General features: G+C 42.9%; 1 protein-coding gene across 1 annotated transcript in view; it reads left to right on the top strand.

Moving 5' to 3' along the window:
- Positions 1 to 10590, top strand: part of LOC124043287 (CUB and sushi domain-containing protein 3-like) — a 720075-nt gene extending 709485 nt beyond the window's left edge. The window contains exons 65-70 of the mRNA XM_046361728.1: positions 1 to 42; positions 1304 to 1462; positions 6642 to 6754; positions 7073 to 7160; positions 7325 to 7460; positions 8182 to 10590. The exon at positions 1 to 42 is cut by the window's left edge and continues 24 nt beyond it. Coding sequence (XP_046217684.1) covers positions 1 to 42; positions 1304 to 1462; positions 6642 to 6754; positions 7073 to 7160; positions 7325 to 7460; positions 8182 to 8341 — 698 coding nt within the window. The 3' untranslated portion in view covers positions 8342 to 10590. The remainder of the gene's footprint in view (positions 43 to 1303; positions 1463 to 6641; positions 6755 to 7072; positions 7161 to 7324; positions 7461 to 8181) is intronic.
- The last annotated feature ends 6557 nt before the right edge of the window (positions 10591 to 17147 follow it).

Raw genomic sequence — 17147 nt, 5'->3', positions numbered from 1 at the left:
CCATCAAGCCAGTGGCAGGGACACCCAGTCCCAAGCTGAATGGTGAGTGCCTGACTGAAATGCTATCACGACACACACACGCACATCATTACAGTAGCCCCCCCCACACACACACACACACACACACACACACACACACACACACACACACACACACACACACACACACACACACACACACACACACACACACACACACACACACACACACACACACACACACACATTACAGTAGCGTCATCAGAGCAGTGTTCTGATTCCATAACAAAAGACTACTCTGACTGTACTTGTCTAAAGTATTACATGTGGCAGTTAGCAGCGGGTCAGATCGGTAATCACAACAGAGTGAATATGAACAACTTCATTTGGCTCCACGGCTTCGCTAATAGCACCTCAGAAGGACTGGTATCCTTAATGCATTCTTGAGTGCCCCTCTTGAGGGATGAGAAGTTAATGAAGAATGGAGAGAGTGAGTTTGACGATAAAATGTCCGGGCAGCACGGCCTGGCAGTCTCTCCCTCTCTGTCTCTCTATGTCTCTCTCTCTCTCTACCTCTCTTCTATGGAGTCATCTGTCGTGATGCCGTGAGATAGCAGCTCAACCATGCCGAAGCTTCCACTGCCTTCATAACAAGTTTAACATTGATAAACTTGGAGAGGGAGTAAGTTTTTGAAAAGCTTGGAGGTCATTTACAAGTTTGATATACTCTGAGGGTGAAAGCTCAGGGGCCCTGCCTGTGTCTGTGAACACTAGTAGTACTGTCGATTTGATCAATCATGAATCAAACAGACTTATAGAAGGTTATACAGAGGATACATGTGTAGCGGTGACTTAACAACCCCTGTGCAAGGACACACACTGTATATCGATCTGTATTAATAAGTGTTGGCCTCAACTTTGCATTAGTTTTGGGGGTTTGAGATGTGTGATGCGGCCATTCGGCCAGACACTCAATATCTTGTCAGTATGGATTTACTGGGATAGTTCACTTATTTTAATTTACCTCCAAAGTGTAGTTTATTTTCTGGTGGAATGTAAAGTCGTAGTATATTTCAAGATATTTTTTTTACTCAACCAAGGTCCTCTTATTCTCTCTTTCCCAAAACTTTTAAAACTTTTATTGAAACGATGGATACAAATGAACAGGGAGATGGATAAAGGGAAGACAGTGTGAAGACTGTTGGGGCTGGGATTCGATCCCATGTAGGCAGGGTTTGCAGAGGTCAGTGGGTTTAACCGCTCTACCAACCTCAGGCACAACCAAGGTCCTCTAATAATCAATATTTTCTATGCCCTGTTTCAGTTCCTGATGACGTCTTTGCTCCTAACTATATCTGGAAGGGTTCATACAACTACAAGGGAAGAAAACAACCAATGACTCTGAGTATCACGAGCTTTAATTCCACCACGGGAAGGGTTAACGTCACCTTGACCAATAGCAACATGGAACTGCTGCTTTCAGGTACGCCGTCCCCATTTCACTACATATTACACAGAGAGGTTGATGCTAGGGAAGGTGTCTAGCCACTCCTTGAACACACATGCACACACACACAGTTATGTATTACCCCAGCAACATCTAGAGTGTTGTAAAAAATGTCATCATGTACCACTGGAGTAGAATGGAGCTGGCATTTCAGATGTGGTGTTTCTCTCCCCAAGTATGTATGCATATGACTAGACTTGAGTGTTACTAAACATAGCTGACATCGTTTGAGTGGTAGGGTCTTAATGTCAGATGGTATCCATTTAAGACTGTATCTACTTAGTGGGAAAGTAAATTAAAGTAGTTTATATGCCTGTGTGGAGGACATTTGCGAACATTCAAATGAGCATTCATGGTCTGTCTGATCTGAGAAGGTGTTTTGAGGTGATGCGTTTTGAATTAGACATTTGACATTCATTCACATTCTCCAAACATCACATTTTGAAGTGTTACTGTTGTTCCTGCTGCTCTGTATGGTTCAATTTATCCAAATGTCAAATTTAGAAGTTAAGGGTTAAGGTTTTGAATAAGGTTAAAACATGAAGTTTAGGCAGTCATTCCAAATGGTTACGGTAAGGGTTAAGGTTTGGGATAGGGTTAAAACAAAACATGTAAAACCAGTCTCCACAACTGGGATCAATCATCCGGGGTCATGGGATTAATTTAATGTATTGTGTACATAATGTTGCTCTTATGACCGAAAATAACTTCTGGACATCAGAACAGCGATTACTCACCACGGACCAGAATAAACTTTTTCCTTTAACGAGTCTGACGAGAAGAATATCCTGCTTTCACTGGAACAGGCCCAGATCCAAGCCTTTTGCGTAAAGAAAAGAGGCAGGAAAAGGGGCCGCAGATCGGGCATCCTTCTGAGAATCCGTAGGAGAGTGAGTAAACTCCCACTGCCTTCCGTTCTTCTTGCTAATGTGCAATCATTGGAAAATAAAAATGATGACTTACGATTAAGATTATCCTACCAACAGGATATCAAAAACTGTACCATCTTATGGTACCGAGATGTGGCTGAACGACGATACGGACAATATAGAGCTAGCAGGATTTTCCATGCACAGGCAGAACAGAGATGCCACCTCTGGTAAGAAGAGGGGTGAGGGTGTGTGTCTATTTGTCAATAACAGCTGGTGCGCGATGTTTAATATTAAAGAAGTCTTGAGGTATTGGTCACCTGAGGTAGAGTACCTTATGATAAGCTGTAGCCACACTATCTACCAAGAGAGTTCTCATCTAGATTATTTGTAGCCGTCAATTTACCACCACAGAACGAAGCTGGCACTAAGACCGCTCTCAACCAACTCTATAAGGCCATAAGCAAAGAAGAAAATGCTCCACTAGAAGCGACGCTCCTAGTGGCCGGGGAATTTAATGCAGGCAAACTTAAATCAGTTTTATCAAATTTGACCAGCATGTCACATCTGCATCCAGAGAAAAGAAAATCCTAGACCACCTTTACTCCACACACAGAGATGCATACAAAGCTCTCCCCCACCCTCCATTTGTCAAATCTGCTATCCTCCTGATTCCTGCTTCCAAACAAAAACTAAAGTGGGAAGAACCAGTGACTCGCTCAATAGGGAGGTGGTCAGATGACGTGGATGCTACACTACAGGACAGTTTTGCTAGCACAGACTGGAATATGTTCTGGGATACATCCAATGACATTGAGGACTACATCACCTCAGTCATCGGCTTCATAAATAAGTGCATCGATGACGTTGTCCCCACAGTGACTGTACGTACATATCCCAACCAGAAGCCATGGATTACAGGCAACATCCACATCGAGCTAAAGGCTAGAGCTGCTGCTTTCAAGGAGCAGGAGACTAATCCGGACACTTAAAAGAAATCCCTCTATGCCCTCAGACGAACCATCAAACAAGCAAAGCGTCAATACAGGATTAAGATTGAATCTTACTACACCGACTCTGATGCTCATCGGATGTGACAGGGCTTGATAAACTATTACGGACTACAAAGTGAAACCCAGACGCGAGCTGCCCAATGACGCGAGCCTACCAGACGCTAAATGCCTTTTATGCTCACTTCGATGCAAGCAACACTGAGGCATGAAGAGCACCAGCTGTTCTGAATGACTGTGTGATAACGCTCTTGGTAGCCGATGTGAACAAAACCTTGAAACAGGTCAACATTCACAATGCCGCTGGGCCAGACGGATTAGCAGGACATGTACTCAATGCATGCGTGAACCAACTGTCAAGTGTCTTCACTGACATTTTCAACCTCTCCCTGACCGAGTCCGCATTACCTACATGTTTCAAGCAGACCATCATAGTCCCTGTTCCCAAGGAAGCGAAGGTAACCTGCCTAAATGATTAACGCCCGTGGCACTCACATCGGTAGCCATGAAGTGCTTTGAAAGGCTGGTCATGGCTCACATCAACAGCATCCCGGACACCCTTGACCTACTCCAATTCGCATACCGCCCCAACAGATCCATAGATGACGCGATCTAAATCGCACTCCACACTGCCCTTTCTCACCTGGACAAAAGGAACACCTATGTGAGAATGATGTTCATTGACTACAGCTCGGCATTCAACACCATAGTGCCCACGAAGCTCATCACTAAGCTAAGGACTCTGGAACTAAACACCTCCCTCTCCAACTGGATCCTGGACTTCCTGACGGGCCGCACTCAGGTGGTAAGAGTAGACAACAACACATCTGCCACGCTGATCCTTAACACTGGGGCTTAGTCCCCTCCTCTATTCTCTGTTCACCCATGACTGCATGGCCAAACACGACTCCAACACCATCATTAAGTTTGCTGACGACACAACAGTGGTAGGCCTGATCACCGACAATGATGAGACAGCCTATAGGGAGGACGTCAGCAGTGTGGTGCCAGGACAACAACCTCTCCCTCAATGTGGGCAAGACAAAGGAGCTGATCGAAAAGAAGGGCCAAACAGGCCCCCATTAACATCGATGGGGCTGTAGTGGAGCGGGTCAAGAATTTCAAGTTCCTTGGCGTCCACTTCACCAACGAACTATCATGGTTCAAACATACCAAGACAGTCGGGAAGAGGGCACGACAAAACCTTTTCCCCCTCAGGAGACTGAAAAGATTTGGCATGGGTCCCCAGATCCTGAAAAGGTTCTACAGCTGCAACATCGAGAGCATCTTGACCAGTTGCATCACCGCCTGGTATGGCAACTGCTCGGCATCTGACTGTAAGGCGCTACAGAGGGTAGTGCGAACAGCCCAGTACATCACTTCCTGCCAAGCTTCCTGCCATACAGGACCTATACAATAGGTGGTGTCAGAGGATAGCCCATAAAATTGTCAAAGACTTCAGTAACCTGTTTTTCTCTGCTAACGCACGGCAAGCGGTACCGGAGTGCCAAGTCTAGGACCAAAAGGCTCATCAACAGCTTCTACCCCCAAGTCATAAGACTGCTGAACAATTAATATAATAGCCACCGGACAATTTACATTGACACCCCTCCCTTTTGTACACTGCTGCTACTCTCTGTTTATTATCTATGGATAGTCACTTCATCCCCACATACGTGTACAAATTACCTCAACTAACCTGTACCCCCGCACACTGACTCGGTTCCGGTGCCCCCTGTGTATCGCATCGTTATTCTTATTGTGTTACTTTTTATTATTGCTTTTTATTTTAGTCTACTTGATAAATATGTTCATAACTCTTCTTGAACTGCACTGTTGGTTAAGGGCTTGTAATTAAGCATTTCACTGTAAAATCTACACTTGTATTCGGCGCATGTGACAAATAAAGTTTGATTTGATTACCCCCATCCACCACGCCTTAGCAAAACCCAAGGCTACTTGGTGGTAATAGGGCTCACTGTTACTCCTAGTGGCTGGTTATGAAGGCATTTCCTGATGTCCTCAGGAAATGGATAGACTTTCAATTCCGATGTCAATCTTGAACAACCTGGCTGATGATCCTGATGACTCATTTATTTTATATATTCGTTTTCACATAGACGTCCCTAAAAATGCAAATGATTCTGTCCCTTAATGTACTTCATTTATATAGCCTAACAGACGTGTAAAACCTACCCCCCACCTCTCCCCCATTTCGCTTAAATGACATTTTAATCCGATCTGACAAATCTTTGACGGATTTACCATAATTATCCGGAGTGTCGAGTCCCCTTTTCCCCTTCCCCCCTTGCTCCTTCCCCCTCGCTCTTACCCCCCTCATTTCTCCCACGAATGCCTTTAGCCCCAGCTGACATGTCATTTACATCATCTAATTAATCTTCTCCATTTAAATTGGACTGGGAATTGCCCAGCCGTCGCCAATTATGACTTAGACAGGTGAATGAAGAACTATTCATTCACATAGTCATTGAGAAGAAATGACCGTGTCTGGGAGATATAGGGATCACAATGTACTCACAACACTGAGGCGATGGAGGTAGCCATTTTGTGTTTTTAATAACAGCTTATTTTACATTTAGAGAGGCCAGGAAATGGTTTAGGTGTGTTAATTGAATGTGTCTCATTACTACCACTGTGTACATCAGTCAGTTCAGAGCTGCAGAGGTAGCGAAGGGCCTGGACCTCTGATAGGCCTTAATATGGTGCTCCCTTTCTATGCCTTCAATTGCAGGAGGCAGTTAAAAATAGGAAGTACAGTTGATGAGTGTTCTACTGCTGGAAATTGCTCCATGGTTGAAGAATATGGCTTGATGAGTGTTCTACTGCTGGAAATTGCTCCATGGTTGAAGAATATGGCTTGATGAGTGTTCTACTGCTGGAAATTGCTCCATGGTTGAAGAATATGGCTTGATGAGTGTTCATATCACCTGCTTTCATTTTCCAGCCAGACAGACAGACAGACAGACAGACAGACAGACAGACAGACAGACAGACAGACAGACAGACAGACAGACAGACAGACAGACAGACAGACAGACAGACAGACAGACAGACAGACAGACAGACAGACAGACAGACAGACAGACAGACAGACAGACAGACAGACAGACAGACAGACAGTGAGATAAGCGAGGGAGACCATCGTCATGGGGTCATTATCTGTGATCGTCTCCCCTGAGTACCACCAGTTATATCCGTGTTGTACCCTGGCCTCACATTGAGCCTCTTGTCCCCCTGTGTTCTGATGTGCTGCAGGTGTCTATAAGAGCCAAGAAGCACGGTTGATGCTGCTGATGTACCATGTGAAAACGTCCACTCACACCACGCTGGGCAAGGTCAAGGAGGAGACGTGGTCCATGGACGGTTTTGTAAGTTTACCGTTATTTACTAACAGGAAGGATTTGTGGAGTTGAAACATTTACATGTTAATCATTTAGCAGACTTACATATCTTAATAACCATCTGATGTGGTCTAAAAAAAAAATGATATTGACATTTGTTGGACATTTTTACTTCATGTTTATTACAAAATGGCCTCAAATGCTGTCCTGAACATGTAGATTTTTCCTTTAGAACGTAACCCCATAGTGAAAGTGCCATTCAAAGAAATAAGTGACTCACTGACTGCCCGACACACTCAATGACTGAATGACTAACTTACTGACTGACCATATCTGTTTCCCTAGGTGTCTGCAGAACCTGACGGTGCCACCTACGTCTTTCAAGGCTTCATACAGGGTAGAGACTACGGCCAGTTTGGACTTCAGAGGCTAGGTAAACATTATCACATTGTTTTTTTATATCGGCTTTCTCAATGTCAACAATATTGTGGCATTTCATATATAGAAATAAACATGTTTGTAATGGATATTTGATTTAGGCCAAAAGGTGAGTGTGAGAATATTAATGTTGTTCCTTATGTCTCCTCTCCCACACAGGTTTGAACATGTCAGAGAGTAATAACTCATCCAACCCACCTCATGGTACAAACAGTAGCTCTGTGGCCATAGCAATCCTTGTGCCTTTTTTCGCCCTGATATTTGCAGGCTTCGGGTTTTATCTTTACAAACAGAGGTAAGTGTAGCTACCCACCAGCAGCTATTTTTATACTGTAGGCTAAATTCACAGTAAAGGCCACATACAGATGTAGGGTCTTAAGTTGATGACCCTGTTGCAGTATAACTTTCCTGCAATGCAGGACATTTTAAACTTGTAGTGTATTTGAGGTTTAAAAAGGCTTCTGAAGATTTTAATTTCCACTTGACTTGATTTTTCTTTACGAAAAATGTCTCAACCCCTACAAAAATGTCCATGAATTATAATCCACAAAATAATTTCTTGTTGCCGCAGGATTACCTTCCTACTGTAATAAACTGGCTCAAACGAAGATCCTCCATCTATACTGTGCTACTGTGTCAGGATCTATAGCAGAGGTGTCAAACTCCATGGAGGACCTTAGTGTTTGCGGGTTTTAGTTTTTTCCTTTCAATTAAGACCTAGACAACCAGGTGAGGAGAGTTCCACTCTAATTAGTGACCTTAATTCATGAATCAAGTACAAGGGTGGAGCAAAGACCCGCAGACACTCAGCCCTCCGTGGAATGAGTTTGACACGTGATCCATAGAATTTGTTTGACATACGGCTTGCTGTTATTCACATATAAAACCATAAACCATTGCTGTGTTCCTCCACAGGACTTCTCTTAAAACCCAGTACATATTAGATAGGCTACATGTTGAATTATACTGACTCTTGTTCTACATTGCGTCTGAACCATGTATTTGTCCTTCTCTAGGACTACTCCTAAAACCCAGTACACAGGCTGCTCCGTCCACGAGAACAACAACGGCCAGGCGGCCTTCGAGAACCCCATGTACAACACCAGCGCCAAGTCGGTGGAAGGCAAAGCTGTCCGGTTTGACCCCAACCTGAACACAGTCTGCACAATGGTATAATGAAGTCCGCTTGGCGACCGCTACCGCAAAAACTGCATCATGTTTTTCTTATTTTATATCAAGGTTAAAAAAAAGAACAAGAGAAATGCTTTTGCGAAACAAGCTGATTTTGTTTAGATCGAGACTGGAGATAGCGATGGAGACACTCCAATAGAGGCGTGTCAGACATTTTTGGGGAGACGAACAGAGGAACAAGGAACCGTTCCTCTGGTACATAAAGCACACTCTTCAGGAACCTTGACTGGGTCATGTGTGTCGAGAAGGACACTCACTGGGAGACCAGACCAACATCACGTTTTAGAAGACTGAACTGAGAACTGAGAAACATGAAAACTCAAATCTTCACGGTGGTCGGCGAGTTGCCTGGAGAGTTCTTACGCTACCTTATTATATTGCACTCTGCGAGTGCTTCTTCACAGTCGATTGGGTCTTTTATATAAAGTGAAAAGGATCTGTAAATCTTCTTCTTGCATATATAGGAGGAGCATTCACCACCTATATTTTTGTATTATATATTACCACGTGGGAGGGGCCAAAGGGAGAGAGATTATATGAAGAGTTTATAGAAAAGAGAAGAAAAAAAGATATTTCAGAATATGCTGTTCACATCGTCAAACACACAAAGGTATTTTTTGGTTAATTTTTGAAATGTTAAACCGTTTTTTACAACAACGGTTTTGACCGTGACTCCCTCTCCTTCAGCTTCAGTCCCATATTCTGTGTTGTTTTCCACTGTGGCAATCAGAAGTGTTTGAAGTATTGATGTTAACTGTGTGATGTGAATAGAAAGGTTTTCTGGAATATTTAACTCTTATTTGCCATTTTGGATCATACTTCGGTAACGTTATTAGCCTTTACAGTCATCGTCATTCTGACTTAAATAAGGAATGTCAGTATTGAGTTCTTAAAGTCTGCAAATTAAAACTGATTTTAAATGAGTCCCATTTAATTTGTACTAAATGTGGAATTGTTACACTTTATCTGAAGACAATATCGGTACTGCTTGCGGCCATTTGAAAGTTCTGGGGGACAACATCATGGAACAAAATCCATCCAACATCGACAGAAGAGCAGAGCAGAATCAAACATCATCCCAGTAGGTTTAACAATCGTATTTCATACTGTATTCATCCCTTCATCTGTCTGTAGCAACAGAGCGATAGAACTTTGTTGAAATAATGTGCAATGGACCCATCTTTATTTGTATTTTGTTTCTGATCACAAATGTCTGATGTAATTTGCAGAACAGATGCATTTTTCAACACTAGATGAGATGAATTGCCTCCTGTGTCGTATCAATGCCCAGTGCCACCCATTGGACCTGAGTCAGTCCTAATTGGTGTCCGTGACTGCAGTCCCCCAGGTCTCCAAGCTGTGATTCATTACAGTGCCTTTATGATAAAGCAGTACCACGACCTCATCACACATTAATACGGAAAGGGATCAATGGGCTCCACCAGTGACACCTCCGGCATCATTCCCACCTATGACAGACCAGATCAGTCTATCTGACTTGATGATACTCCATACTGACAGTGACATCAATCGCCATGCCAACCGCTAACCAATGAGATCGATCTTTCCAGAATTTGTGTTTCTTTCGATATTATTTGGCATTTTTACTCGTCCGCACAACATTTTCATTGTGACTTTTCATTATATTGCACTTTTTTGTCACGGTTTTGTTTTGAATTGTTGTTGTTATTGTATTACTCTATGTATCCTAGTGGGTGGTTTTTACAGTGCCTACCAAAAACCATGTGAACCAGGTCTGCTGCTCCTTCCTCCTCATCCCCCCTGTTCCTGTCTTTCTCATTATAATCTCATGGTCTCATTCCCCTTCTCCTTCACCTCACAGGACTTCATGTGTTTCTGAACAAACACTAAACTCTGACACAGTCTTGTGACACAGCGCAGCTCCTTTCCACTCATCAGGTGACATGTTTTTTTAACCTTTCAATCTATTTTGAAATTTAGCTTTTCCTATAAAAATGACTGCAATAAAGAACCCATACAATTCTAGGAAGCCGAAATATGATTTGCAGTACAGTACAGTTGGGTACTCCTATGTTAAATGCATTGAAAATATATTTAAAAAAAAGAAAAAATAAGAAAAAATGTGATTTAAAAAAAACGTTTTTTTTTAAAGAAATATATTTTTATGAACAAATTATTTGTAACATGTATGAATCTATTATGTACATTTCCAATGCAATGTAAGATTAAAAAAGGCTAATTGCTTTTGTAAAGTGTCGCCCTTTTCTTCATTCCATATTCAGATGTGTTAGATGTATATGATATTCTCTACTGTATACGATTGTACACACTATCTAGCATTTCCCTCTGGTTACAGTAGTGTTTGCATGGATTGGCTCCCATGACGAATACAGCCCGATCCATACAATGTATCATATAAGCCCTCAACACAGACTGAGACCCAGAAATAGCCTTAAACCACTGAACAGATATCACAACTGTTGCACTAATTCCCCTTCCAATGGAGTCATTATGACCTTGTTTGAGTGACAGCCCTGTCATAGTTTGATTCATAGGAGGCTGAATGAAAAGCCCCAGGAATCCCTGCTGGGTTGCATCGTTTTACCATCAGTAATAGAGTGTAGCAGTGGGCTCTGCCCATAACAACTGGAGTTGATCTATCATTCATTTGACAAAGTTTCTCGATCACCTTTGTCTCTGTCTCTCGCTCACTCTCATACTTATTAGTGAGCCAACACTCGACAGCTGGGTGGGTTGATGGTCTGTATACAGACAGGGTGAATTGGCATGTCGAACCCAATGACAGTGGAATGAAGGGCTTGTATCTATCCGTGTAAACTGTTCTAGTGTTACTGTGGCTGTGTACATTAAGTCAATAAGGTGTGGAGAAGCTAGTCAATAGATCGATACACTCCTTATTGACTTCATCTATTTACTCTCAAGACTTTTCAAGTGGATATTTCTTTCAGTTAATCATGTCATTATTATGGTTTACTATGGCAATTCCATGTCAAGATACTGAACCTTGAATTTTATTTTGCTATTCTCTGATCCTATATAAAGAAATAGGAGAGTTAAGGTGGGATAACTTGGTGGGATATGTCATGATGTTTAACCCCAAAAATAACACTAAAATATACAGTGTTTATGTCAAGCAGCAAAGCAAGCATATAATATCCGGCTTGATCCGTGTAGTCACCTGATATTCTGACGCTGAAGCTTGTATTGATAATAAACATGAAAGCAGCACGATACATAGAACTGGAACATAGAACTTCAAGAATACATTTGACGCTAAAGAAGTTGTGGAAATATCAACTCTCCATCACGGCTTGGGCAGAGAGATGAAAGGAGAGGGGGAGAGAAGATGAAACTAACCACAAGGTGCTCTGCGAGTGCTGAGAGGTTGAGAACAAACATCAGACTGTAGTGCTGAGACAAAATAAACCACGGTTTTGGGGAACAAGAGAGGAGGTGGATGAGTGTTGGAGAGAGAAGGGGGGGTGAGATAGAGAAGGGGGGCGAGATAGAGAAGGGGGGGAAGACAGCCCACTGGTGGGTTCTGAGGACAGGAAGTGACACACCAGCAGAATGGAGTGATCATAAACACACACATATAGACAGTTTGAGGAAGAGGAGAGGGGAGCTAGGTGGTTGTCAGTCAGCTTGAGAACTGAGAAAGAGAAGAGGGGAGCTAGGTGGCTGTCAGACAGCTTGAGAACTGAGGAAATGTATGACCAACTAACAGTCGTATTGATGTGGTCGGTTTACACGGTCGGAAACACACAAATCAACACACCGACAGGCAAATAAAAGTAAAACAATGAAAGGAGTCACATCCTGATCTGTGTTGGCAACCTTGATCTGTCTAAATAGCACCTGTTACTGCAAGCTGAACATGAATGAGCATTAGGCAGGCAGTGTTGTAGTTAAGGGCAGTGTTTCCCAAATCCGGTCCTCCAGCACCTCCAATGGTACATATTTTTGTTGTGACCGCGGACGAGCACACCTGATTTTATTTGTCAACTAATCATCAAGCCCTTGACAAGTTGAATCGGGTGCTTTTGTCCAGAGCTAGAGGTTCGAGCACCGGAGATGGGAAACACTGGCTTGGGCTATGGCATGACTACAGTGCTTTGAGTCATACAGCAGTAGATCACCTCTGAGATGTTCAATGAACTGTTCTCATTTAGAGACAACACTTGGGATACATTAGAGATTTGTTTTGCCTAATTAGTCTGTCATTTTACTCCAGTAGAAAGCACAGTGATCCCCATTAGTACACTCTTTGTACTGATGCTTCTTCCTCAGAACAGAAGCATTATAGTGGACGGTATGCTGATCACGTAAGCAACCTTTTCAACAGCACTACACTCAGAACGGAGGTATAGCTTTCAAGTCTGTTCACTCCCTGGTGAAGTACTGCTTCAGGTAGAGTCTCAAATTGCACCCTATTCCCTATGTTAGTGCAAAAGCAGTGCACTGTGTAGGGAATAAAGTGCAAATTGGGATGCAGACTTTGAGTCATAAGCCCAATGTCTGTGTTCAAAAGGAAGCAGTCATGTTAAAACAATGGTTGAATGTTGGATCAATCAATGGGCTAGATTGGAAATGTTGAAGTACCAATCTAGTTGCAGGCATTCCTATTGCCGAGTTCGAGGAGTAAGGGATCTCATGCACAGGCATTTCCCAGAGGTCTTAGTGTGAGATGAGTTCCTTTCATCTCCATGATAGCATGCCTTAGCGCTGGACAGCTCCCAGCTTTTCGCTTTTAGACACATAGCGATTTCTCTCTGTTTGGACACCCTTCCATGCAGACTCCAAAGATCAAACACAGAGGTAATCGTCTTGTTTTGCCACCATGCACTTCAAGCTGACACCCAAAGACTTTGTAGTAGTGCCTGGTTAGAAGATGAAATCAAATGCTGTCTATGAAGGCATGGCCATTGGAGCGAAGGAAGAGAGAGAGAGAGAGAGAGAGAGAGAGAGAGAGAGAGAGAGAGAGGGAGAGAGGGAGAGAGAGAGAGTGAAGGAGAGAGAAACCATTCATCTTCACTCAGTCTGGGTTATGTTGCAGTGTAATGTAATGGCCGCCATGGATGGTTGCTGTCCAGTCTGATGTATTGGAACCAGGCATGGATAATCAACTGACCATCCATGTGCACAATCCCCATCACCATCCACAGCTCTCAAACCACCAGGAAAATCAAGTAGGTAGACATCCTGTTGTTGTTAGACACATTCAAATGACAAGACAATAAACAGGAGTTACTGCATGTAGGGTTGATATTCCATCCTATCATCATTAGAGATCTCATTTGTCTTGAACAACCAAGATTGTGTTTTCTCCCTTGTTTTCACAACTCCGTCCTTCTTTTCCTCAAGCAAGACAGTTTCACTTCCAAACCAGACAACAGTTTTCACAGTACGTATGTACAGCCTCCCATACTGTTGTGTTAATTGTCCCCTTGCTGAAAATACAGATTGCAAATCCACTCATGGCTACACAAGAGAAGCAGCTGCAGATGTCTCCATTGTTTCTCTCCGCTTCGGCATCTGCCCGGTGCACTCGCCTTGATGAGATTCTCACCAGCCGGATCGAGACACTGTCTCGTTTGAACTTCAGCCGTGACGACGGCTAGATTTGAAAGAGGAGAGAGAGAGAGGCAGACTTGGCGGAAGTAAGAGCACACTTTGGCTGATATGGGGGGGGGCAGCTGTAAAGTCAGAGGGCAATCTAAACAACAGTGCTTTCTAGGGAAGAGCGAGATCAACAGAGAGGAAAAAAACGAGAAGAGGAGTAGTCTGGTTCTTTGATGTTTCCACTCCATTGTTCCTCCTCAGTCAAGGTCACTTTCCTTTCAGCATTGTGGAACCCAAGTGTCTCCTGTCTCGGGAATTTGATATATGTCTCATTCTGGTCAGACATTGTGGCCGCCATATGAGAATAAATGCTTGCCAGCAATGTTCCCTCTAATTTTTTTCGGCACTGAGCAAATTTCAGTTACTGGGTTGATGGTGCCATGCATCTGATGGTGAGTCTCAGCGGAGGGAGAGAGCAGCGGACTGATGGTCCGCCTCTCAACATCCCTCTGCTCTCCCTTTCCTCCACTGACACTGACCAAAAAGGGACTCCGTCTTACAGCTGATGGTGAAACTCGAGTCACACTGCATTATTTCTGCCTCATGTACAAATTCATGTTGTTACTCCTATGAACAGAGAAAGTGAAAAATGATTTTATATTAGAATAAAAGAGTGTAAATAGGAAGAACGGACATTTTGTTGCATATGAAAATGCTGAATACAATGTGTTGACAGGTGAGTAAGAACTTAAACATGAACTCATTCATACAAACCCCAGCTCTTTGCTTTGTTTGTTGACAGTCTCTCTCTAGTCATGGTTTTAAATGTTTTGAAATCTCAAAGTATCAACTTTGCTGTAGCTTTATTTTATGCCTGCTACATTACTGCAGTCACCGTTCATCTGAGCCATCCGATTGGCCAGCGATAGGCTATAGTGTACTTGATTTGCTCTCTGGGTGTCACTTGTGTGCTCCCTCTCTGGCCTCTAGGTCACCAGGCTGCTCGTTATGGCGTACCCCTGTCACCATCGTTACGCGCACCTGCACGTCATCAGACTCACCTGGACTCCATCACTTCCCTGATCACCTTCCCTATATATGTCCCTCCCTTTAGTTCCTTCCCCAGGTGTTATTGTTTCTGTTTCATGTCTATGTTCTGGTGTCAGTATGTCTTGTTTTGTATTATGTTCTGTCTATTTCATTAAAACACTCACTCCCTGAACTTGCTTCTGACTCTCAGCGCACATTGTTACACTGGGCTCACCGGGAAGGCAGAATGAAATGGTTCAAAATGGCAACAGTTCACTATGTGCAGGGCAGCTGAATCAGATGCACCTACCACCAACAGCCAAAGACAAAAAAAGGGTTTGACATAAATGTTTGGCGAACGACTAGGAATAACTTGGCGATTGACAGGTTGGTGACCACTGCTCTAGAAAGTTGAGTGAAGTTCAATCTTGTGACTCTCTGTGGCTGATATTTCTGCTTGGCTGCCCCTGCGGGGCAGTTTTCTTCCAGGACAACCTTGTACGTGGCCTGATTCATGCGTCCTTCACAAAGACAAATCTGCCCGATTCCAGCCTTGCTGAAGCACGCCCAGATCATCACCGACAGTGCGTGACATTGTGGCTTGTAGGCCTCTCCAGGTCTCGCACCCACTGTGAAATTTGGTGGAGAATCGGTGATGATCTGGGGTTGCTTCAGCAATAATATTCTCCAACTCTGAGGATTGGTTTTTCCAGCAGGACAATGCTCAATGCCATACAGCCAACTCAATCAAGGTGTGGATGGAGGACCACCAGATCAAGACCCTGTCATGGCCAGCCCAATCTCCAGACCTGAACCCCATTGAAATCCTCTGGAATGTGATCAAGAGGAAGATGGATGGTCACAAGCCATCCAACAAAGCCGAGCTGCTTGAATTGTTGCGCCAGAAGTGGCATAAAGTCACCCAACATCAACGTGAAAGACTGGTGGAGAGCAGGACAAGACACATGAAAGCTGTGAAAATCAGGATTATTCCACCAAATATTGATTTCTGAGTTAAAATATTTGTATTGTGTTTAAAAATAAATATGAGTTTATTTTCTTTGCATTATTTGAGGTCTGACAACACTGCATCTTTTTTGATTTTCACCAGTTGTCATTTTCTGCAAATAAATGCTCTAAATGACTATTTTTATTTGGAATTTGAGAAATGTCAGTAGTTTATAGAATAAAACAAAATGTTAATTTTACCCAAACACATACAGTTGAAGTCAGAAGTTTACATACACTTAGGTTGGAGTCATTAAAACTTGTTTTTCAACCACTCCACAAATGTCTTGAGGTTAACAAACTATAGTTTTGGCAAGTCGGTTAGGACATCTACTTTGTGCATGACACAAGTAATTTTTCCAACAATTGTTTACAGATTATTTCACTTATAATTCACTGTGTCACAATTCCAGTGGGTCAGAAGTTTACATACACTAAGTTGACTGTGCCTTTAAACAGCTTGGAAAATTCCAGAAAATTATGTCATGGCTTTAGAAGCTTCTGATAGGCTAATTGACATAATTTGAGTCAATTGGAGGTGTACCTGTGGATGGATTTCAAGGCCTACCTTCAAACTCAGTGCCTCTTTGCTTGACATCATGGGAAAATCTAAAGAAATCACGTCTGAATCCAAAGAAGAAAGAACGTCTGAATCCAACCTTTCATCCATATGTGCTCACACACACTCACACACACACATCAAACCTTTGGGTGAAGCACTTGTTTCCACTCCCGTCCCTATTGCTCACTGATGATAGAACTGAAAGAATGACCATGGAAGTTCTAGAAGGTCAGTGATGCTGACAAGAGATGAAAGAGAAAGTCTGGGTAGTTTGATCTCAAGGCCAGACAGGTGACTAAAACTGACCATTCACCACACCATTCTATTCATCACAGTTTCTTTCGAAGCACCATATATTCAACTTCCCTTGGTAAGTCTACAAAAACTTTTTGGGTAGTTCTTCAATGTCTTATCAAGCGATTAAGCCAACTATATAAACTACATTTCTCCCTAACTGGCACCTCTTGGTCATTGTAAGTCTAATGACTGAGCAATTTTGCGCATCGGCCGACACATTGCAAAGCGTGAAACAAATTCTGAGCAACACTTATCAAAATGTGTTGCAAATAGCTTATGCCTTTGAGTAGACCTAGTAACTATACTGAACAAAAATAGAAATGCAACATT

This window comes from Oncorhynchus gorbuscha, linkage group LG09 (genome assembly GCF_021184085.1).
Source record: "Oncorhynchus gorbuscha isolate QuinsamMale2020 ecotype Even-year linkage group LG09, OgorEven_v1.0, whole genome shotgun sequence".
NCBI classification, from domain to species: domain Eukaryota; kingdom Metazoa; phylum Chordata; class Actinopteri; order Salmoniformes; family Salmonidae; genus Oncorhynchus; species Oncorhynchus gorbuscha.
Note: the sequence above shows the minus strand (reverse complement) of the source record. Positions and strands in the feature narration are given on the sequence as shown.